The sequence below is a fragment of the Phodopus roborovskii genome, unplaced genomic scaffold, assembly GCF_943737965.1.
Source record: "Phodopus roborovskii unplaced genomic scaffold, PHOROB, whole genome shotgun sequence".
Lineage (NCBI taxonomy): Eukaryota > Metazoa > Chordata > Mammalia > Rodentia > Cricetidae > Phodopus > Phodopus roborovskii.
Genome location: NW_026126434.1, coordinates 24,582,396 through 24,607,159, shown reverse-complemented (window position 1 = coordinate 24,607,159; position 24,764 = coordinate 24,582,396). Strand labels below are relative to the sequence as shown.

Here is a 24,764-nt window from a genome sequence, read left to right as displayed (position 1 = left end):
GCTCTGTCTGCATCCCTGATGGACTGTCAGGCTCTCTACTCCAGTACCACTTGCCATACTTAGGCATCTCTTCTGCCTGTGGTTGTTGCAGTTGCTCTTTCCCTCTTGTCCTGTAGGTCTTTGTTGAGACTAGCCTTCTAACTGCCTTCTGTGTGCATCCATCCCCACAACAGAAGGAGTAGTGACAGCCTCCTGTAGCAGGCAGAGCTTGATGCTCTTTCAGGGACATTCCATGTCCCCTATATGGGCAGTCACATCCTAAGGTAGGACACTTAGGCTCCTCCTCCAAAGTCATTTGAAAGAAGACTCAAATAGTCTTGTAATGCTTTTTTTATACATACAGTCAGATCACCTTTAAGAGGATTGTGTTTGGTTAGGCTTTTGTTGCTTAGTTAATTTTTCTGAGACAGAATTTCACTATATATCCCTGGTTTGCCTGGAACTCACTGTGTAGGCCAGGACAGCCTTGAACTCACAGTGATTTACCTGCCTCTGTGATGGGGGATTTTCTTCTGTATATATTTTCTCTTATTGGTTGATGAATAAAACACTTTGACCAATGGAGGCAGGAGGATAGGCAGGGCCAGGAGATGAGGAAAATTCTGGGAAAGGTAGGCAGAGAGACCCTGAAGAGCCACCATGTAGCTGCAAAAGGAGTATCAGGTCTAGGCATTCTCTGGTAAGTCAAGACTAAGTGGAAATACATAGATTAATAAAATAAGTCAATAATTAAGACAGATGTAGCTAGTAAGAAGCCCTAGCCACTGGCCAACAGTTTTATAATTAATACAGTATCCATGTGTTCATTTGGGGCTGAAGGGCAGTGGGACTTGGCAGGACGAGAAACTCCAGCTAAACCTCTATTCCCTAAGTGCTGGGATTAAAGATGTGAGTCATCATGCCTGGCTAGTTGCTTTATTACTATTGTTGTTGGGTTTTTTTTTTGTTTGTTTGTTTGTTTGTTTGTTTGTTTTTTGAGGATAGAGATGAACTAATTCTATTACTATGTATTAATTTTACAAAACAATGTGTTTTGCTATGACACTATCATGCAAATACTCTGATCATGCTTACCATCCGTTATGTCCCATCCCAGCCTATTGGCCAATGTACTGCTTAAAACTTCTATGTCTTTTTTTCCAGTCAGGGTTTCTCTGTGGTTTTGGAGGCTGTCCTGGAACTAGCTCTTATAGACGAGGTTGGTCTTGAACTCACAGAGATTTGCCTGCCTCTGCCTCCCAAGTGCTGAGACTAAAGGCATGTGCCACCACCGCCCAGCCCATGTCTATTTTTTAAGGTCTAGTCCACTTATATGGCTTCTTCCTCCTTTGAAATGTGAGTGTGTGCTGAGGATCAGATCTAGGAAGGATGTTGCACGTGAGCTATACCCCCAGCCAGGTCCTTACTTGTATAGTGGAATAGGGCAACTAAGGAAGAACTTGAGCCCTGCCACAAAGTTGAAATGTTGCACTTGAGTTGTTTGTGTAGCACAGGCTTTCTGTTCACTCTCCTACTAAGTTACTAATTGGGAGCTGTGTGGCTGGAAAAGTCAGCCTGCATTGTGCAGTTCCTGTCAGTGATTCATGATGATGGCTTTAAAACCCTCTCAGTTCTTTTTGTTGTTGTGTGTTTTTGTTGTTTTGTTGTTGTGGTTGTATGTGTGGCTTTTTGAGAACAGGGTTTCTCGGTGTAACAGTCCTGGCTGTCCTGGCATGTTCTTTGTAGACCAGGTTAGACTCTAACTCACAGAGATTTTCCTGCCCCTGCCTCCTGAGTGCTGGATTACAGGTGTTTTCTTTGTGTAGCCCTGGCTGTCCTGGAACTTACTCTGTACACCAGACTGTTCTTGAACTCAGAGATCTGCCTCTCCCTCCTGAGTTCTAGGTTTAAAGGTGTGAGCTGCTGCCACCGGGCATCATCTCACTTCTTAGTGAGTTAGAAATTTGGCCCTTATGTTGTCTACTGGTAGAACATGAGAGATTCAAAGGAGTTTGCTACTCATGGTCTTTGTGTTGTTATTGCAAGAATATAATCTTCCAGCTGCAGTAGCACTTTATATTTTGCCTTTTGTAACAAAATTTCTTCTTTTACAGATGCAGGTGGTAACGGAGTTAAAAACAGAGCAAGATCCCAACTGCTCTGACCCAGATGCAGAAGGAGTGAGTCCCCCTCCCACGGAGTGTCAGACCCCAATGGATGCCGACAAGCAGGCCATTTATAGGTAGTGCCCAGCCTGGATGTGGGATGTGTGGTTTTCAGAGGATCAGGGAGAACACAGAGCTGGCATCTAGACTGAGCTAGGAGGTACCACTGCGATACTGCAACTACTAGGGAAACCTTTTCAGATTGCAATGTTACCTCTAACAATAAAAGAAAAGGGTTTATAATAGAAATCTACTCTGCTTTGGGTAACCTTTCAGAAAATCTTCAGGCCAGGCCTGGCGGGGCACACTTGGAATATCAATCAGCACTGGGGATAGAGAATTCAAAGCTAGTTCTAAATCAGTCTAGGCTACATAACAAGACTCTAAAAGGGAAAGGGGGTCTTGAGATGGGCCAGGAAGGAAAGTACTTGCCATGTTAAACATGTCCTGAGTTTGATGCCTGGAACCCACAGAAAGTGGAGAGAAGTCAATAAAGTTGTCCTCTGACCTCCACATAAGCAACTCTAGAAATTTTCGTTTTTCTCTGTAGACCTCAGCTACCCAGGTATCTCCTGAGTGAGGTCATGTCCTGCTGTCTGGACCTCAGTTACTCAGGTGTCTGAGGACTCACTTCAGTTATGTAATATCTCCTTGATTTTACTTTGTTTCCTGAATCTGTAATATGGAATCTGCTGGGGCTTTGTTCTTTTTGAGACTGAAGAATATTTCACTGTATAATAATCTATTTGGATTCAATAATATTTTACTATGTATAACCATATTGATCTATTTGGACTGCTTCAGCCTTTTTTTTTTTTTTTTTTTTTTTTTGGACAGAATCTCTCTTTATAGTCCTGGCCTGGCCTGAAACTCACTTTGTAGATGGAGCTGGCCTTGAACTCATAGAGAGCTACCTGTCTCTGCCTCCCAACTGCTAGGATCAAAGGTGTGGTCCCACACCTGTCTGTGATTTCTCCGTTCAACTGTTAGTGCACTGTGAGTGGGCATGGAGATGCATATCTAGCTGTCCACAGTGTATTAGAAGCCTCACTCATGACTGTCAGACTAGAAGCAGCAGCCTATGTGTTCTCAGACAGTGGTGAGTCTGTACAGTGTATGCCACTCAGCAATAAAAGGAAAGGTTATGGCTGTGTGCAGTGTCTTAACGTGAATCCCAGCTTTCTTATGTTGATGAAGGAAGTCCTCCTTAGAAAGCTTGCATTTTTGTATAAATGCCTTTAATAACACCAAGAGAACATTTGATGATGATGACCACTTGCTGGGGCTACAGATTCCAGAGGGTTTGGGGATCCTGATGTGACTGGACACACATAGAAGGATCTAAGCCCCAAGAATAGTCCATTTTATTGTTGGCTAGTTCACAAATAACACTTTAAATGCAGGCATGATGGCACATGGCTGTAATCCCACACCTTAGAAAGCTGGGGCAAGAGGAGTGTGAATCAAAGCTAGCAAGGACTATGTAGTGAGATTCTTTGTCTTAAAACAAATAACAAACAAATAACAAGAAAAAAATTAATGATCAGGAGTTTGGAAAAGTTATTTTCATGTAACTTAAAACTAACACAATCAAAAATATTTTGCTGGGTGGTGGTGGCACACACCTTTAATCCCAGCACTTGGGGAGGTGGGGCAGAGACAGGTGGATCTCTGTGATACTGAGGCCAGCCTGGTATACAGAGTGAGTTCTAGGACAGCCAGGACTGTTGCACAGAAAAACCTTGTCTTGAAAAACAAAACAAAACAAAAACCCCAGAAATAAAATAAAAAATATTTTATGAAACCTTTCCACTCAGAGTAGCCATGCAGCCATTATCATATAAACAAATTAAAATAAGTAGCAGGTGGGTTAAGAGAGATTGCTCAGGGGGGAGAACATGGCTGCTCTTCCAGAGGACCCAGCTTTATTTCCCGGGAGATCTGATGCCCTCTTCTGACCTCCATAGTGCACATACATGGAATAAAAATGTAAAAGAACATCAAAAAACAAGCAACTAGTTGTTTAAAAATCATTCATACAGACCAGAAAATGCATGCCTGTAACTTTAGTACTCAGAGGCTGAGGCAGGAGACCCTGGAGTTAGAAACCAACCTGGCCTGTATAATTGATCTTTGTCTAAAAATGGGTGGAGGCTCATTGGTGCACGTATCCCAAAGCCTCCCTGGAGAGATGCCGTACACTTACTCTCCTTCCCTGCAGGCATCCACTATTTCCCTTACTAGCCTTGTTGTTTGAGAAATGTGAGCAGTCCACACAAGGCTCAGAAGGCACGACATCCGCCAGCTTCGATGTGGACATTGAGAACTTTGTCAGGAAGCAGGAGAAGGATGGGAAGCCGTTCTTCTGTGAAGATCCTGAAACCGACAACTTAGTGAGTAAAGCCCATGCTTTGTTTCCTTCCTTCTTTCCTCCCTTTCTTTTTTTTTTTTTTTACGACTTAAACCCTGCTCATGCAGTTTACCTTTCTAGTCTTCTAGTTTCTAGCTAGTTCTCTTTTAACAATCTAACTGATCTGTGCTTCCTCTGAGCTGGGGCTCAGTCCTCTCCTGGGTGTCTGTAAAGACTTCCTGGGGGGCTGGAGAGATGGCTCAGAGGTTAAGAGCACTGGTTATTCTTCCAAAGGTCCTGAGTTCAATTCCCAGCAACCACATGGTGGCTCGCCATCTGTAATCGGGTCTGGTGCCCTCTTCTGGTGTTGAAGCAGACATGTAAGCAGAGCATTGTAAACACAATAAATAAATCTTAAAGAAAAGAAAAGACTTCCTGGAGCAGGTTGCTCCTGCAGAGTGTCTGTCCCACTTGTGTTGTGAGTACAGGTCTAATCTTAGAAATGGACTGGAGTTGTCATCTGCCAATCAGCTCCCTCCCGGTGCTGACACCAGTTGCTGTGCCTTCTTCCTGTCCAACCCATGGCCAGGTCTTGGAGGACACAGTGGCAGCATCCTTTGTCAAGGCACCCACATTGTCTGCCCTCCCAGTTTGACCCTCTCCCAGAATCTGATGTACTCAGAGCACCACAGCTCAGTGTGTTCTCTGTGTGTTGTAAATACCTGGAGGACTCTGGCCTTCAGCAGGTCTTCATCATCCATGGATAAATTGCACCGGCCTTAGTTTGGCTGCTGTTGATCTCGTCATGTGTTTAGTCTTTACCACCTGAGAGGTTTCACTATGAGCTGTGTTCAGCTATGCCTTGTCTTTGAAATGTCTGTCATTTGAGTAATCCCTTGCCTGGCTTAGTAGAGGGAACAGGTGTCCTCTACACGCTGCCAGCACCTCCTCATCGAAGAACAGGATCTAGCAGAGCTCTTGTTACTGACTTGTCTCTCACAGCATCCGAAATGTAGGTGACTTCATTAGAGAGCCTGTGGCTAAAGGGCTGGGCCTTGCTCACAGTGACATGGCACTGTTAGCATTAGTGACCCATTGCTAGAGAGCAAGTCTGCTCAACCCTTAGTGACTTCATATTAAACAACAGAGGAAATAATAGGAGAACTGAGGGGTCTAGAGGTAGGCAAAGAGTTCTTAGACTTGACACCAGAAGTATGATCCAGAAAAGACAGAGCTGGTGGGTTGAACTTTGAGAACCACTCCTAAGATAGGTGTGGATGTTGAGATGGGGTAGAGTGAGGCTGTAACCCCGTCATCTGCAAGCATTAAGCCACGTCCCCAGCATGGCCATGCTGAAGGAGGCACCTTATTCCTGTGTCTGGCACAAGTGCAGCCGGGCTGATGCAGAGGCGCTCGAGTGCTGGGACACTTTGTCTGTTGCCTGTTTGAATAATTGCTAATGCTCCTCCACTTCTGTTACTGGCACTGATGTCGTTTCCAATTACTAATAAGAACAGTGTGTGACAGTGGTGGCTTCTGATACCGGGCACATTATTTCTCACCTAACAATCTTTATTTTCTCTACCTCTAGATGGTGAAAGCAATCCAGGTCCTGCGTATTCATCTTCTTGAACTGGAGAAGGTTAATGAACTCTGTAAAGATTTCTGTAGTCGGTATATTGCTTGTCTGAAAACAAAAATGAACAGCGAGACCCTCTTGAGTGGGGAGCCTGGGAGCCCATACTCCCCCGTGCAGTCCCAGGTACTTGCTTTTGGGGCCCTCTATGCTTCTTGGTCACTATAGTATTGATCATGCAGCATTAACTCCTGAGACTACCAGTTCCTTCAGAATTGCTGGCTGTCTTGATGACAAAAAATTCTTAGTCCAATGACATGAAGTGCATTGTCAGTGTTGTACAACCATCACCACCACTATGCACTTTCCCATTTTCCCAGAGGAAGTCCTGGGAACACTAACTTGTCCTATTCTCCCCTGGCCCTGACTCTGTGCATCCTGTTCTCTGAGAACTGACTACTCCAGGTTCCTTACAGAAGTGAAATCATAGAGCATCTGGCTGGTTTCATTTCTCAGAATATCCTTAAACCTAGGCAGGGATGAAGCACCATTGCATTTTAACCACTCTGATGTCTGACGACATTTCATTGAGGACTTTATTTGTAGTTCCCTGATAGCAAATGGTACTTTTATGTGCTGATCTACCATCTGTGTGTCAACTTTGCTAGAAAAGTCTGTCTTTTGCTCATTTTTTTATTTATTAATTTTATTTTACATGCATTGGTGCTTTGCCATGAGTGTCAGGTCCCCTGGGACTGGAATTAGACTTGTGAGCTGCCATGTGTGTGCTAGAAATTGAACCCAGTTTCCTGTGAAGAGCAGGCAGTGCTCTTAACCACTGAGCCATCTCTCCCCTTGTGCTCATTTTTTAACTTTTATTTTCCTTAAGTTTCTGAGTTTTGAAAGTTCTCATTATTTGCAAATGTTCAGCTTCAGCACCTGTTGTTAGCAGCTCTCCTCCTGCTGAACTGCTTTTCTCCTTTTGTCAACAGCCATGTAGGCATGTTTCAGGAGCCTCACTATCTGGTGCTCTGTTTTGTTGACCTGTGTGTCTGTGTGTCTGTCTCACCAGGCTTTCTATAGCCCCCTGGCAAGTCTCAGCACTGAAGGGCTGCTTTCATCTATTTCTCAGTTCTCAGAGTGGTTTTAGCTCTCTTCTAGTGGCTGTGTGTGTGTGTGTGTGTGTGTGTGTCACACGTGCATGTGGTGTGTGCATGTGTGGTGTTTTGGTAGTGCTCACCCTCTGTTCCCTCACCCTTTTCCTTGCCTCTCAGAGTCCCTCTAACAGTTGGTTTTGTTCTCATCTCCTGTGACATGATGGATTTATTTCTCTGTTCCGAGTTAGCTGTTTAGTTGGTCCATTCCCTAGCTTTTTACTTTTCACTGGTGCCCTGTACGAACAGGAACAACTCTGTTTTCTCCTTTCTGACCTCTTGGTGTGCCCTCCTTTTCTTGTCTCATTGCATTGGCTGAAATATCCAGTGCTGACTAAGTGTGAGGGCAGACTTCCTTCTCTTGTCCCTGGTCACTTCTGGAGCCTCTAAGCCTGAGGTGTCAGCTTTGCATGTGTTCATTCTGTCCTGAAGGGTCTGGTTATAGAGAACCATTACCTGAACCAAATGTAGGAGAAAGTTGTGATGGAAAACACAGTCTTCCTGCTCACTTCCTGGGATTTGAACAGCAAGAGGAATGCCACACACAGCACACACAAACACAGTGTGGATCATCATAGCCATTGTGGCTGGTTTTTCTTTAGTTCCCATATAGGATGCTTGCTTTCTTAAACCCTGTGAACTGAGTCTGCTCTGTGTCCCTGGCTTCTCTTGCTTTATTGTAGCATTATGTTACTGCTTCCTTTGAAATTTTAAACATGGTTTTTCTGTGTTTTAATGATTCCAACAATGTGTGTATTCTGACGTTCAGCAGATTCAAAGCGCCATCACAGGCACTCTCAGCCCCCAGGGAATCGTGGTGCCAGCATCAGCCCTGCAACAGGGAAATGTAACCATGGCAACAGTAGCAGGTAGGACCACCTAAAAATGGACACCTTGTCCATGAGCTTTTGCAGAAAACAATATATTATAATGAGCATATATATAAATGTCTTTTTGTTTTGTTTTTTGTTTTTCAAGACACGGGTTCTCTGTATTGTTCTGGAGCCTGTCCTGGCACTCACTCTATAGACCAGGCTGGCCTCAAACTCACAGAGATCTGCCTGCTTCTGCCTCCCGTGTGCTGGGACTAAAGGCGTGCGCCACCAATGCCTGCCATAAATGTCTTTTAACATCTTTTTTTTTTCTTATTGCTTGCATTGTATTTTACTCAATGTCAGTTACTGATATAATAATGCTAGAGTCCAGGGCAGTTTAAATACCTGCTTCGTACTGATTTTCTACAATTTGAGGGAGAGGTTTTATTTAGCAATTGACTATATTTAGCAAGTGACTGGAGAGGTAGCAGAGCTGTTAAGAGCACTTACTGCTCTTCCAGGAGATCCAAGTTTGATTCCCAGCACCTGCATCAGGCTGCTCACAACTGTCTATAACTCCGCCTCCAGGGCATCCCCACCACCAGCACACACACAAATTTAAAATAATAAAGTAAAAATAGAAAAGAAGTTAGGTGATGGGTGGCACACGGCTTTAATCCCAGCACTGGGGAGACAGAGGCAGGTGGATCTCTGTGAGCTTGAGGACAGCCTGGTCTACAAAGTTAGTTCCATTACAGCCAAGACTGTTACACGGAGAAACCCTGTGTTGAAAAACCACGAAGGAAGGAAGGAAGGAAGGAAGGAAGGAAGGGAGGGAGGGAGGGAGGGAGGGAGGGAGGGAGGGAGGGAAGGAAGGGAAGGAAGGAAGGAAGGAGGGAAGGAAGGAAGGGGAGAAAGGAAAAGAAAAAATACAGGAAAAATTAATTATGGTTTCAAATAATATGTCTGTGTGCACGCTTGTGCACCCATGTTTGCACATTCATGTTTATGCATCACAGCATGGGTGTGGTCAGAGAACAACTTGTAGGAGTCAGTTCTGTCCCCACCACATGTGTTCTGGGGATCAAACTCAGGTTATCCAGGCTTGGTAGCAAGCACATTTACCTGCTGAGTCATCTTACTAACTTCTCAAATAACATAGTTTTTAATTGTGTTATTTACAGGACCTGGAAACTACCTAGTATTATAAATTGGTAGTGGCAACCATGGAAAAATACTGCCTTATTCTTACTATTTTTTTTTTTTTATATAGCAAAACCATTATAGGAAAGGGGCAGGTAAAGCATTTTCTGCTTTGTATAGAATATTGGAAATATCAAAATGGAACAGTTATGTAGGGAGGGGTAGACATGCACTCTTCATGCCTCATAGAGCGGTGCAAAGGGGACTTTACCAGAATAAGAGAACTGTTGCTAAGAAACATAACTAAGGCCCAGTGTGGTGATGTACCCAGAGGCAGAGGCAGGCAGAGCTCAGTGAGCTTGAGGACAGCTAGGGCTACATGGAGAGACCCTGTCTCTAAACAAACAAATGAGAAATAAAAGCCAGACAGAACACTAGTGTGCAGAACACTAGGATAATGGTGCTCATTATCCAGTTTCTCTAGCCAAATGTTGGATATGTATTAATTATAGGAAACGGAAAGCAGATACAAGCAAAAGGAAAGAGGCCTGCCAAGTCACCTGTGACAAGGGCAGGTGCCATGCAGGCCAGAATTGGTGTGGTAATTTGCCTGACCACATAGTTTGCAAAATATTGTCAACCATTTGAAATGGTTAAAGGCTCACTCAACAGGGTTTTCATTTCTTCCATAGCATATCAGGAAGAAAGTCTTTAAATCATTAAGACTAAGAAGTGGTTTAATCTTTAAATTCTCTTTTCCTTTTTGAGGTGGCACAGTGTACCAGCCTGTCACGGTCGTCACTCCACAGGGTCAAGTGGTCACACAGGCGTTGTCTCCTGGGACAATTAGGATCCAGAACTCCCAGGTGTGTGATGCACTCTAGGACTTGAGATGAGCGCTGCCTAGGTTGGGGTACAGTGGAGCAGGCCAAGCTGCCCTTCTTTGTGACATTTTGTTGTCACTTTTCATACTTCCTCTCCCTTATTGTGGAAATTTACAAAATTCATAACAGTCTGAGGCACCAGGGAAGTCATTCACAACCCCAGAAGCAGCCATGGCCATGGCATCCATCTGCCGTGTCTGCACATCAAGCCTCGAAGTCCTATAGATGCAGAACAGCCAGACTGTACCCCTAGACTGAAACTGCACTCCAGGCTTTAGAATCACCCCAGGCCTCTGCATTGCATCCCCAGCATGACTAGGGTGCTTTGTTGAGGGCAGGCTCTGAGTGTCTGCAGTAGCAATTCTTGGCCCCTACCTTTAGGTGTTCGGTTCTGCAAACAAAAGGTGACCTCTGGCATATTGTGGTCAAGGTCATTCTTCACTCTTCCTGTTCCTTTGTAGTAAAATAGGGAAGTTGGCTCTTGTGGGCTGGAAAACCTTCTTCATTCTAGAAACATGAATTTTTCACTTCGAATAACTGAAGACAAGGTTTAAAGTTTTACTTTGTGGATGCTGATTCACTTTGTGAGGTCTATGTCCATGTCCTTATCTAGGACTCTCATACCTAGCCTGGGGTGTGGCTGTTGTCTTAAAGGAAAAGCCATCCAAGTGGGCTGCAGTAGTTCTTGATGGTCTGGGTAGTCTGGGGCTGCCATCTTGGCCATGAAGTTTTGGTGACAATACTAGAGAAAAAGGTGCAGATGCCCCTAGCATAGGTGGGGGCTTCAGAGACTGAGAGAGTGTGACTACTCAGGCTCAAGCCCTCGTAGGGAAGAGCCAGATCTCACTTATACTGCCCTTGTCTCCCTACCAGCTTTCTTCCCTTGTGGTTTTCCATTTAAATGTTTGTTGCAATAGAGTCGTGTCCAATTACTGACTAGTTTTCTAAGATTGAGTTATGCTTTTTTTTTTTTTTTCTTCAAGACAGTTTCTCTATGTAACAGACCTGGCTGTCCTGGAACTCACACTGTAGATCAGGCTGGCTTCAAACTCACAGAGATCCACCTACCTCTGCTCCTAAGTGCTGGGATTAAAGGTGTGCACCACTACTGCCCAGCAAATTATGCTTTTTTTTTAGGGGACGACATTTTAAGTCAACTTACTAGTATTGTAGATGATACTCCATTTGTCTTTTTAAAAAGAAAGTGTTTTTTTGTATTTGTTTGTTTTTTTTAATTTTGTTTTGTTTTTGCTTTGGGGGAATTGGGACAGAGTTTGGTTTTGTACCCTGGCTGTCATGGAACTCACAGTGATCACCCTAAACCTTAGTCCCTTGGTGCACTGCAGCGGTTAAGGTCTGTGATTCTGCCATAGTCTATCTAACGTGTGTACAGTGCCTGCCTGGGGGCTGTAGTCACCAGTTGACACAGTTCAGCATATGGAAGTCATCCCTTAGCAGTTTGAAGAGTCTAAGAATTGTAAGGCTTACATGCTGAAAAAGTGTGAATGAAGACCAAATATGTTGACCTTGTTACAGTAGCCTCAGATTAGTCTGTACGTGGTGTCCACACATGCCTCTTTACCGTAAGTCTGAGAGCCTCAGTGCCTCCTCCATCTCAAGTTGTAAGCTGCTTGATATGTTGTAATTTCAAAGCCTTTCTGACATTATGATATTATTTGTCAATTGTATGAAAGCTTCAGTTGCAGTTGAATCAAGATCTCAGCATCTTGCATCAAGAGGATGGCTCCTCCAAGAACAAGAGGGGTGTCCTGCCAAAGCATGCCACCAATGTGATGCGGTCCTGGCTCTTTCAGCACATAGGGGTAAGAGTGCATGGGATACACCATGAGTGACCCCAGACCCCCTCTTGGCTTGTGTTCATTTGGCCCAGGTCTAAGTTTGGTATTATACTGTGTCCATAGTGGGGCTTGAGCACAGGTCCCTAATGATGATTTCAAGAAACTTCAAATGCAGCAGGGGTCCCCCGATGGGTGGAAAGGGGGAGGCAACTAAGCTACTACCAATTGTGCTCCTTTGGGTCAGAAAGCCCCTACTATGTGATGGGGCAGTGTATGGAAGAGGGAGTCAAAGGCATATCATGAAGTTGGGCACAATGAGGACAGCCAACACGTGGCTTGTTTAGTTGAAAATGAGTGGTCCAGGCAGAGTGAGGCACATAAGTGTTCATGATGGTGAGAGCTGCCAGCATAGGTGGTGTCAAGTAAGGGACAGGAAGCAATGGCCAGTGCAGTGGCTGTGATGCAGTGGTCACAGTTTCCCACAGAAGTGCTGCATTGGGTGTGCCTCTTTTCCTTTCTGGGTGTCAGTGTCTTATCACACTTCCCTTTAATGTGTAAGTATTTCTCAAGCATAAACCCTGGTTATGAGGGCCAGAGAGGACACATGTCCTTGTTTTCCTGTTCCTTCTTGCTCTCATTTCTTTGCAGCACCTAGTTTTCCAAGCAATGGGGTAGCAGTACTGCTGGCTGATGTTCTGGCTCTGTGCTTTCTGACCTCACTTTCTCTTTATTGTTTAGTGGCTGACCACATTCTCACTGCACACTGACAGCTGCTGTACTGTTGGACATTTTTGGTCAAAGAAACATTCTTACTTTTTTTTTTTTTTAGATGATTTATTTATTCTTATCTTACATGCTATGTTTTGTCTGCATGTATATCTGTGTGAGGGTGTCAGATCCCCTGGAACTAGAGTTACAGACAGTTGTGAGCTGTCTTGTGGGTTCTGGGAATTAAACCCCAAGTCCTGTGGAAGAACAGCCAGTGCTCTTAACCACTGAGCCATCTCTCCAGCCCGCTCCTTCCTTCCTTCCTTCCTTCCTTCCTTCCTTCCTTCCTTCCTTCCTTCTTTCTTTCTTTCTTTCTTTCTTTCTTTCTTTCTTTCTTTCTAAGACAGGATTTCTCTGTGTAGCAGTGTTGGCTGTCCCGGAATTCCCTCTGTAGACAAGGCTGACCTCAAACTCACAGAGATCCGCCTGCCTCTGCCTCTGCACACTAAAGGTGTGCACCACCACGACCCAGCCAGCCCTCTTCATTCTTATCTGAACATTTCTAAAATAATAATATATGAAACTAATGTCTGGTTATGCTGAAAAAACTCTATACTGTTATCAGCTTTTTTCTCTTGCTTATTTGTACGCATCTAATTTGCCTGAATAATCTTGGGTTTCCCTTTTAAAATTCAATTCCCACTATGACAGCAAACCTCTTTATTTTTAGCATCCCTACCCAACAGAGGATGAGAAAAAGCAGATTGCTGCTCAGACAAATTTGACACTGCTTCAAGTCAACAACTGGTAAGATGACCTAGTGCTGACACCAAACCTGTATGGTGGCAGAGCCTGGCCTCCCCATAAGCTCTGTACTGCCATCAGAGTGCTGCAGCCTGAGGCAGCATGTGTCAGGGTTTCTGCCTGGTGGGTATGCTGACCCAGCGGGCCCTCTTCTCTCCTTTAGAAATATGCCATGGCCAGGTGTGATAGCGCATGCCTTGAACTTGGCATTCAGGAGATAGAGGCTGGTGTTTTGAGGGCACCCTGGTCTACATAACAAGTACCAAGACAGCCAGGACTGTTGAGAGACCCCCATCTCAGAAAATAAAAAAACTAACCCATGCCACCACTTTAGGCCTGCAGCTTGGGAACACAGTGTTGCATGTGTCCCTGTAGTCAGTCATTCTGTTGCATGGTGGGTCTTAGAGATGTTCCAGAAAGATCTGCTCAGAGAAGACCACCATGCTGTGCTAGGCTTGGGTCACACTCTTGGAGATAGTTGAGCCCTGGGCATATGTTCCTCTTGTGAGAACTGGCATTCATCAATCAACATGGTGCACATACATGTAGGGGTGCTACTGTTGGCCAGTGGTCAGTCATTGTCCATTTCACTGTGTTCAGATGGAAAACTGTCAGCTTCACAGAATCAGCATGCAAAAAAGAAGCACACACTTCCACCCAGAAGCAATACTAGCTTCATATTGCAGCTGTGCTATCACTACCATACATGCCTGTGGCAGTTCCAGAGTAAGCCATGTAGTTGGCCTGCTTATTCTACCAGAGATGCAAGATATGGTATCCTTCAGGGCTGCATTAGACATGCCTACTTTCTTGCATTTGGGATAGTATTTATTATTTAAGTAGAAATAGTAGGCCTTACTGCTTGAGTTATTTCCTGTTAAATCCTTCAGATAATAGTGTTGGCAAAACATAAAAGGTTCAAGCATGTCCTCTCTCCCTCCCCTCTCTCCCTCTCTCCCTCTCTCCCTCTCTCCCTCTCTCCCTCTCTCCCTCTCCTCCCCCCTCTCTCATGGTTGTTGGTGAGAGTTTCGTGCTATGTAGCCCAGACTGGTGCCCCTCCTGTGACAGTCTCCTGAGTGCCTCCATGGTTATTTTCACCTGGCCATGACACAGTTATCACATTTAATTGATGTATCAATTGACAGATACTCTGAGAGGTACCTGGTGTCTGCTGTGGGCCCTCTGTCACCATTGGACTCCTGTTCTCTCCATTCAAATCTTGTGTACCCCACTTTGCTGCTGTACTCAGCTCCCAGAAATGTCTAATCTATAACTAACTTTTAAATTTGTAAAAAAAAATATTTATTTTAGCTGGACAGTGGTGGTGCATGCTTTTTTTAATCCCAGCACTCAGGAGGCAGAGGCAGGTGGATCTTTGTGAGTTCCAGGCCAGCCTGGTCTATAGAGTAAGCTTTGGAACAGTCTCCAAAGCTACACAGAGAGACCCTGTCTCGAAAAACAACCAATAAAAAACAAAACAAAAAAATAAACAAAGACAACTGCTTTGGTGTCCTGGAGTCCAGAGGTTGAGGCATTGTCCTCTTAGCATGTACCCAATGAGAACCCAAGTCATCTTCTGAAAAGACATTTCTCTCTATTTTTTTTTTTTGGTGACAGGATTTCTCTATGTAATAGCTCTAGCTGTCCCGGAACCTGTTCTGTAGACCAGGCTGGCCTTGAACTCACAGAGACCCACCTGCCTCTGCCTCTGCCTCTGCCTCTGCCTCTGGAGTACTGGGATTAAAAGCATGTGCCACCACCACCTGGTCCTAAACTCATTTTTAAAATGAGCTGGGCCTGTTCCTTCGGCTATCTAGATAGTTCAGGAGCATGCCACTTGTGTTCCTCTTGTCAGCATGGTTCCTAAGGGGTGGTACCCTGAGCCAAATACGAGTTCTTTGGCCTGAGTATCCCTTTGTCCACACAGGTTCATCAATGCCCGAAGACGAATTCTGCAGCCAATGTTGGATTCCAGCTGTTCAGAGACTCCAAAAACAAAGAAAAAGCCTGCTCAGAACAGGCCAGTTCAGAGGTTTTGGCCGGATTCTCTTGCATCAGGAGTGACACAAGCAACATCCAGTGAGCTCGCCATGTCAGAAGGTGCGTTCCTTCTGATGGGCAAAGGTGGGAACAGTGGGCCAGACGGCTCATTGGGTAAAGGCACTTGCTACCAAGCCTAATGACTTAAGTTTTCCCCCAAGACTGAACCAATCCCTGCAAGTTGTCCTCCGACATTACATTACACTCCCACACATAAACAAATAAATAAGTGTTTCAAAATAAATAAAACAGGAGGAGGCTCCCATGGATGGCTGTTTAGGCTCACAGTGATGGGCAGTGAAGGTGTGCATGCTGCCGTGAGAAGGGTCACCTGTCTCGGTGCCCTTTACTTCCAGCTTTACTTTAGCAGACAGCGGAGTTGATCATGCTCACACCACCTGGCCTCTTTCTGTGGCACATGTGCCTGTCTCTTGCTTGTGACCTTTTTTTTTTTTTTTTTTTTTTTTTTTTGTCCCTGTCACAAGCCACCATTCTCACATGTGTCATCAGCAACTCTGTGTGCATGAGCTTCTCAAAGTCTGGGTTGTTTTGTATGCTACTGTACCACTGAGCCACATCCCGACCCAGCCCCTGCCTCTTTTCAAGGCTTCAGTTACCCGTGTCAGAAGTCAGTAAGTATTGCGGTTTAATAAAGATCAGGATAAACAAATAGGCCGAATAGATGTTTACTCAGGGAGAAATAACTAACAACCTAGACAGGTGAACACCAGCAAGTTCCACGGGGTTCTCTCCTCTCCCTGTCCTGCCCACAAAAGAGCGTTCAGGCTCCTCCTCAGACCTCCTTCCACAGGTCACTTCCGCCCCTTGCTCCACCCCCAGTGGGCGTGGTCAGTGCCACAGAAGGAGACAAAGTGAATATCCCACTACAATTCCCCTTTTAGTCTATAAAGAAAAGATTTAGGCTTGATATAAAACTAAATACAAAACAGTGAATAACAAGTGTGCTCTAAGAAAAGGTAAATGGAGAACAAAACGACCTACAAGTAAGTGTCATGGGCACTAACATTCTTCTTTCCCATCCATTTCATGCTGAGTTATTTGTTATTCTTTTTGCCACATCACTGCCCTCCTTTGCATAGTGTGATTCTGTGCACTATGAGTTTATCTTAGATGTCACATACTTCCAAGAAGTAGTGTATTTTGTACTCCCCTTCAGCACAGTGACTGACACACACAGATGTCTTCAGTGTAGACTGAACAAGCAGATAGTACATTTCTGTACATAGAGTGCTTTTTTCTGAGTACTAGTGAAGACAGTGACACTGTCATCCTCTGCTTCAGGTGCCGTTGTGACCATCACCACACCTGTAAACATGAACGTGGACAGCCTCCAGTCCCTGTCGTCAGATGGGGCCACCTTGGCTGTACAGCAGGTCATGATGGCAGGGCAGAGTGAAGATGAGTCGGTGGACAGCACAGAAGATGATGGCGGCTCACTGGCGCCGACACACATCAGCGGGCTGGTGCTGGAGAATAGCGACTCCCTGCAGTAGGACCGGTGCCAACAGGGCCAGCGTAGAGCTGGAGTACCTGACTCTATTGTTTGCACAGCAAACATTTTACACAGTTTTCTTTGTAATATGTTTTATATGTAGATATAGAAGAGTGCACTTTTGTATTTCACAGCAAGCTTCAAGATGTCTTCGCTGGTGCAGCAACTTCCTTCAGATGTGCGAGTGTGGGTTTTTAATGCTAGAAACGTGATGAGTGGCTCCTGCCCTTTGAGTCCCTGACAAGATTAAGGAGCAGTGCTGCCATCTTCTAAACAATTATGCAGTTGCAGTGAGTTCTGTGGGTCACAGCAAGTCTGGGGCTGCTGCTTGTGTCCCATAGGTCTGAAAGGTGGTCTGCACTTGGGCTGCAGGGCAAGAGGACGCTGGCCCTGGTGGGCTGTGAGTGCCCACAGCACACTTGAGTTCTCTTTGGGCAGCATTGCCTGCTTCATTTGCTATATAGAAAAAGAAACTCCTATTTTTACCCTGCTGGGATTATTGGATAAAAAGCTATTTTTATAAATCGGTTATTAATTGGATTATGACTATATTAAGGATAAATTTCTAGAGAAGGAACAGCACATGCTTGTCTTTCCATTTGGAATGTTCTGAAAGGCAGCCCACACATGTGTGGTCTCCTGCTCCCCTGCGGGGAGGAGGCTCACCATAACTGCTAAAAAGGAAACAACCGTCAAGTGAACTTTTGATATGTCCAGTTTTGTGTTCAGATGTGATACTCAGATTGCATTTTACACTTGCTCTAGGCATCTTACGGAGTGTACTCAGTAGGGTGTATGGTGAGGGCTGCCACCATGCAGTGCCCTTAATGTGTCATAGCTCTCTGCCATGCCTAGTCCAGCCTAATTCAAACCTGACTGCAGTTACATGGCTGCCTGGCCATGTTAACTGGGTGGTAATTTTAGATTTTTTTTTAGTTAAAACATGTTATACATAGAACGTTTATTGTAAACTAATATAAAATGTGCTCTACCCCACTGGCTCAGAGCTGGGGTAAATTCAAACACCCAAACTGTCTTACATTATGGGCAAATGTGGAAGTTAGAACCCTGGGGGTATTGTTTCAGTTGACATACTGTTGGCTCACAGGTGTATGTGGCTCTCTCGCTGTCACACACTCTTGTTGCGTGTTGCTGCTTCCATTTTCAGGATCCCCCCCTTCCAGTTACCACTCACGATTTAGGACAGTTTGGGGACTGCATTTCCTGGTGTCAAGGCAGAGCAGACTGTAGGCTGAGGTTTAAGGTTTGCTTTTGGTTTACTTGGGAGGCTTTTTCTCTGAAAACAGGTTCCCTGCTTCGTTTGGAATAGCTATGATATCACAGATGGTATCCAAGCCCCCTGCTGATGAAGGCAGCTGTGTGGTTGTCAAGGATGCCAAGCCTTGGGGCCCAAGGGTAGTGATTGGTTATGGACCAAGATTACCCTAGAGGGACATCTTTAGCTAATTGACATTTTTTTTTTTTCTGGAATGGTTCACTGCCTCCCACCCCCCATTCCATGTTTTGATTCCATTTAGTCATGGAGTATATCTGGACAATCAAGTAGTCAACAAGAGGAATGGGGTTTCCTTTCAAAACATTTAAGGAGCCTTGCACTACAAAAAACAAAACAACAAGATACTTTAAGCAGTCTTTCCATTACTTATTTACATATATTGTTTGAATGGTTTAAGTCAGGTATACAAAAGAATGGCTATATTGGGTTTCAAGCAGAAATGCATCACCCCTGTGAGCTCCTGCAGAGGTCTGCCACTCTCCCCAAAGGAAGCATAGTCCCTGCTGTCTTGCTCATGTGCCAGCTGGTGGCGGCACTAGCTGGGATGCAGCATGCCCTTACTAGTGGAAATTAGCTTTCCTAACCCTGAACTCTCACCTGTTAAATTCAGAGGGATAGCATGAAGATCACAAGAGAACCTGGGCATAGTGGCACACTCCTGTAACCTTAATACTCAGGAACTTGAGACAGGAGGCAAGCCTGGGCTATATAACCTGGCCCTGTCTGAATAAAGATGGTAAGAGAGCTGGCTGAGGGTCATAGCCTGAGTTTCCGTCCACCTCCCATGCACACTGAAATGCTTTTAAGTAACTCCCATGAGCAAGCCATTCTGGTTCATAGAATTACTGCCCAGCATATTTGTTGTCTTATCAGTTGCACCTTCAAGATACTTGCTTACTGGGCATTTTGGCATGTGCCTGGAATATAAGCACTTAGGAGGCTGAAGCAGGAGGATTGCTGCGAGGTTGAGATCGGTCTCTGGTGCATAGTGAAACCCTATCTCAAAAACCCAAACAAAACTCCTGCTCTCCTTTCCTGTGGAGAAAATCTGGAAGTCCATCTCCTTTGAGCTTTGTTGAAATGGTCAGATTCCAGCTTTCATTCCTGTTAAAGTCCTTCCTAACATTGGAGCCTTTTGAATGTGTTCTGAGACCTACAGTCAACCTGTGTCATTCCTGCTGTTTGGCTGCCTAGCAGAAATCTAGACTGGCTGACCACCCATCTGGTGGGCTCAGTTTTCTCCTTTTTGAGTCCAGATTGTCAAATAGAAGTGTATATGCAATATGCACTGTGACCCTTCTGGCTAGGGCTGATGGGTCACTGTGTAGCCTGCTGAGTGGCCGGTGCACCTGTGTGGGCTATTGGAGACATGTTCCTCTCTGCATAGCTCCCACACGCTAGCATGCAGGGAATGCCCATCCTGAAGGCTTCACCCACAGGTAGTGACAGAACTCAGCAGTCTGCCTTTTTCAGTTAAGTTCGGTCTTTGAAACTGACAATCTTTAAAATGTGAATACTGTAACAATATGTTTTCTCGGATTGTTGTCTTTAAAAGGATTTTTGTGAAGCAATGATTTATCAAAGAAAAAAATTAAAAACAAAAACATGCCTTGTGGATGATTGATTCTGTAAAGCTTGTTCCACCAAGCTGCTTTTTCACACTGAGACTCTCAGATTGTCACATATCTTGCAGTGACATCAGAGTTCCTAGGGACAAGTTGACACTTCATCAACTGTTTAGCTTCATTTCATACCTTCAGTGGTCTGTCTGGGCTTCAGTTAGTCATTTTTCAGGAAAAAAAAATGAAATTGCAGAGTGCTTTTCATTGTAAGTTTTCATAAATTGAATTACTTTGGCATAATAACAAAAGAATGATTCATGGTTGCAGTGACATTTGCTGGTCCACACTGTAAAACCCCTATGGAGGCAGATCCTGGGCACATCCAAGGTGCCCAGGAAATTGTCTAGGTGTTGTAGGTACACAGCTTGTGCTTGGAACAGTGAACCAAGAGGTTTTTTTCTTTAGAAGTGTGTCTAATGGCTGGGAGTAGAGCCCAGAATCCCATAAATGTGGCATCGAGGGAAACCCTCCTAATCCTGGCAACTGAGAGTAGAAGGTCAGAAAATCAGAAGTCCAAGCTCCAATTGAGGGGCATTGAAGGTCTGAGATAACTTTGTCTAAAAAGACAAAAATAACATCTAAAATTTGGACTCTGGGTGGCCATTATCTTGGGAAGTATTTGACTGACTTTCAGAAGGTAAGTGTGTCATTGTTGAACTGTTATGTTCAACGTGGACAGATGACCTCAGGCCACCAATGCCAGGCTCTCAAAGGGACTTCATTGTTGAGAAGGGAGAATTTGGCTTGGTTCATCAAGCTCTACAATGATGTTTGTGGCTAACAAGTTTCAACATACCTATTTAGACAGAGACGAGCAGATGAACAGTGGCCTTGCAAAATAACTGCACATAGGGAGTATATTTGGGTTAAAAGCTTAGGGATTTTGCATTTTGTTGATTTATACAATGTTTAGCTCACAAGACTTTCTATGGACTCAAAGAGGACGCAGTTTTTTTGTCCTTGTCCAATTAGCTCTTCAACCTTTACTGGATCCTATGAACCTTCCATTTTTCAGACCTAAGTTTTGCCAAGTATGGTGGCTTGTGCTGATAATCCCAGTATTTAGGATGCTGAGGCAAGAGGATTGCAAGTCCAAAGACAGCCTGGGTGACAGTCTATCTCCAAACAGAGACAAACCTAAAGACCTCCACAGCCATGGCCTCTTGAATATGAATGCCTGAGAAGACCTCCCTAGGCCAACAGTCTGTTTTCCTCTGCAGAGGACCCTCTCGTGGGACGTCACCACAGAAGACTGCTTAGACATGGGCTTCGCCAACAGAAAGTCTATTAGCTGGCCTGGTGGACTACACTGGGTGCTTGGCATCCCATTGTAACACCGAGACTGTCTCAGGGTGAGCTTTTAAACACAGAAATTGTATTCTGGACTGACATACTTTAGTTAGCAAGGGCAGTTGGCCAGAAGTGGGACTATAGAAGCCAAAAAGCAAGGTTAATACATTTATAGAATTTCTCAGAACCATGGACTTGGATGGATTAGGTCTTTGCTTTTTGTTTTGGCAGGGAGTGCTGCTATATGCCAAGTTTCATGGCCTAAATGATAATTCCATCATAGAGTCAGTTGTGCTAAGAGCCCTCTTGTATTCTTCCCTCCCAGTCTCTTCCTGTCCAGCCTTCAATGTTCTGGAAGGTCATCATGGCCTGAGCTCAAGGGATCATCTGGTAGGTACTTCATAGGTAAGCATCATTTAGAGTCATTACCTAAGCCAGTGATGCCATTCTGTGTCCTGTTGTTTGAACCCAAGACTTGGAAATGTAAAAACAGCAATGGTGTTATTACAAATTGAGAATCCTTTCATCCCTTCATACTTGGACAGTTTTAAATTATTTTTGTGTATGGGTGTTTTGCCTGCATGTATGGCCTGATGTCCATGGAGGCCAGAAGAGAGCCTCAAATCCCCTGGAACTAGTGTTACAGATGGCTGTGTGCCACCATATAGCTGCTGGCAATGGTCCTGAATGAAGAGCAGCCAGTGTTCTGCTGCTGAGCTGTATCTCCAGTCCCTATAAGAGACAGCTTTACTGGCAGTGAGGGCTTTTAGTTTTCTTCCTTGCCTTTGGCAGGACTGGAATGGGGACACGGGAAATGCAGCTGCTCAGTGAGGTCCCCTTAAGCCATTAGACCCAGTCACACACATCTGAGACTTGTGTGAAGCCTGCATGCACCCCTGTTCCTGCAGGGCTGGTTATGTACAGTAGCTGACTCCCACGTTGGTGGTGGCTAGTGTTCTGCTTCTATGATGCACTCTTGGAATGTCCAACTGGCCTTGTCACTGTGGGCTTGGTGTCTGTGCCTGCCCTCTTCTTCATAGCCATATACCTGTTTTCCAGTTTGCCCTTCCACACTCCATCTGTCACATGCCGATGCACTCACCCACTACCATCTCTCAACCCCAGCACTGTTCCTTCTCTGATGATGGACTTTTGTCTTCCACCCTTCCTGTGGCAGTCAGAGGAAAATTCTTTTGCAAGTCAGTTCTGCCGTTTGAGTTTCAGGAATGGAACTCAGTTCATCAGGCTTAGAAGCAAGCACCTTCACTTGCTGAGACATCACCCAGCCAGGGTACTTTAAAAAGTGTTTATATATATTTGAAACGGGTTCAGACTGTAGAAGGCCAGTTCCCAGATCTGCTCCAGGGTAATAAAAAGAAAGCCTCAGAGTAGCAGAGGTTTAGGGGAAAAAATGGTTGTTTATTTATGACACCCCAATCCCAGTTCCACCACCCTCCTCACCTTCTTCCCTCCCCATCTCCCTCCCACTCCACCTCTCATCTGCTCCTCAGAGAGGGTAAGGCCTCCCCTAGGAAGTCTACTAAGGCTGTCCCATCATTGTACCTAAGTCTGTACCTCATTGAGGCAGGACCAACCCCCATCCCACTCTGCAACCTTGTCTAGGCTGAGCCAGGTATCCCTTCATAGAGGATGGGCTCCACAAAGTCAGTTTATGTATTAGGGTTAGATCTTGGTCCACTGCCAGTGATCTCATATATTGCCCAAGTCACACCATTGTCACCTATATTCAGGGGCCTAGTTCAGTCCTAAGTTGGTTCCCCAGTTGCCAGTGTGGAGTCTGGGATCTCTCACTAGCTCAGGCCAGCTGATTCTGTGGGTTTTCCTATCATGGTCTTGACTCCTTTTTTCATATTATTGTTTCTCCCTCACTCCGATTGTATTCCAGGAGCTCTGCCCAATGATTAATTGTAGATTGCTCCATCTACTTCCATCTGTTTCTGGAAGAGGAACTTAAGGTTCTCTGGGGTTGTGGATTGTAGGCTGGTTAATACTTTGCTTTATGTCTGGTATTCACTTATGTGTCAGTACATACTATATTTGTCTTTCTGGGTCTGTGTTACCTCACTCAGGAATTTTTTTTCCTAGTCCCGTCCATTTGCCTGCAAATTTAAAGATGTCATTGTTTCTTATTGCTGAGTAGTACTCCATTGAGTAAATGTATCACATTTTATTTATTTTTTTGGTTGAGGGCCATCTAGGTTTCAAGTTCTAGCTATAATGTTACTATGAATATAGTTGAGCAAAAGTCCTCCTGGTATGAGAGGTATGGAATGCCTCCTTTGGGTATATGCCCAGCAGTGATAATTGCATGGTCTTGAGGTAGATTGATTCCTAATTTTCTGAAAAATCATCATACTGATTTCCATAGCAGCTGTACAAGTTTGCACTCCTGCCAGAAGTGGAGGAATGTTTCCCTTACTCCACATCCTCTCCAGCATAAGCTGTCATTAGTGTTTTTGATTGGTGTAAGATGATTATCTCAGAGTTGTTTTGATTTGCATTTCCCTGTCTTTTGACCATTTGAGATTTCTTTGTTGCTAGTTCTGTTTAGATCTATATCCCATTTTTCATTTAGATTATTTGGTAGCTTGATGTCTATAGTTTCTTGAGTTCTTTGTATATTTTGGAGATCAGCCCTCTGTCAGATGTGGGGTTGGTGAAGATCTTTTCCCATTCTGTAGGCAGCCATTTTGTCTTGTTGACTGTTTTCTTTGCTTTACAGAAGCTTCTTGGTTTCAGGAGGTCACATTTATTGCTTCTCTGTATATGTGCTATTGGTGTTTGTTCTATTTAGGAAGCGATCTGTGCCAATGTGTTCAAGGCTACCTCCCACTTTCTCATCTATGAGGTTCAGTGTGGATGGATTTATGTTGAGGTCTTTGATCCATTTGGACTTGGGTTTTTTGCCTGGTGAAAGATATGGATCTATTTTGCATTCTTCTACATGTCAATATCCAGTTTTACCAGTACCATTTGTTGAAGATGTTTTCTTTTTGTATTTTTAGTTTCTTTGTCAAAAATTAGGAGTTCATAGTGTGTAGGTTATTATCAGCAGCCCACCTGTCTTTTTTTTTTTTTTAAAGATTTATTTATGTATTATGTGTACAGTGTTCTGTCTGCATGTATCCCTGCAGGCCAGAAGGGGGCACCAGATCTCATTATGGATGGTTAGTCACCACGTGGTTGCTGGGAATTGAACTCAGGACCTCTGGAAGAACAACCAGTGCTCTTAACCTCTGAGCCATCTCTCCAGCCCCTACCTGTCTGTTTTAATGCCAGTACCAAGCTGCTTTCATTACTACAGCTCTATAATAGAGCTTGAAGTCAGGGATGATGATGCCTCCAGATGTCAGGAAAAAAAATTCTTATCATTTTAGGCCTTTAGGAGAAAAACAGGCTTACTTGCTCTGAAGGTAACTTTATTATTGCTTCTTAAAATTTTCTCCTGTACACAACTTCCTAATTAGCTCTACATCCTTATCCTTTGCTCCTTACTCCCCCACTGCTCTCTGCTGCTTCTGCTCTTCCTTTTAACCAAAACTCTGCACAATTATACATTACGTCTTTAGGGCTCGCCTGACCCATTCTCGTAACACATAAGTCA

At 44.5% G+C, this 24,764-nt stretch overlaps 1 protein-coding gene across 5 annotated transcripts in view; it reads left to right on the top strand.

The window, feature by feature from the left end:
* Positions 1-19,842, top strand: part of Pknox1 (PBX/knotted 1 homeobox 1) — a 40,160-nt gene extending 20,318 nt beyond the window's left edge. For 4 of the 5 annotated variants that reach the window (XM_051187049.1, XM_051187051.1, XM_051187050.1 and 1 more), the window contains 9 exons: positions 2,094-2,221; positions 4,366-4,537; positions 6,086-6,256; positions 7,994-8,093; positions 9,951-10,048; positions 11,761-11,889; positions 13,304-13,380; positions 15,305-15,477; positions 16,720-19,842. In XM_051187049.1, the coding sequence (XP_051043006.1) occupies positions 2,094-2,221; positions 4,366-4,537; positions 6,086-6,256; positions 7,994-8,093; positions 9,951-10,048; positions 11,761-11,889; positions 13,304-13,380; positions 15,305-15,477; positions 16,720-16,931 (1,260 nt within the window). In that variant the 3' untranslated portion in view covers positions 16,932-19,842. The remainder of the gene's footprint in view (positions 1-2,093; positions 2,222-4,365; positions 4,538-6,085; positions 6,257-7,993; positions 8,094-9,950; positions 10,049-11,760; positions 11,890-13,303; positions 13,381-15,304; positions 15,478-16,719) is intronic. The other variant, XM_051187052.1, reaches the window with a different exon arrangement.
* Positions 19,843-24,764: the final 4,922 nt, after the last annotated feature.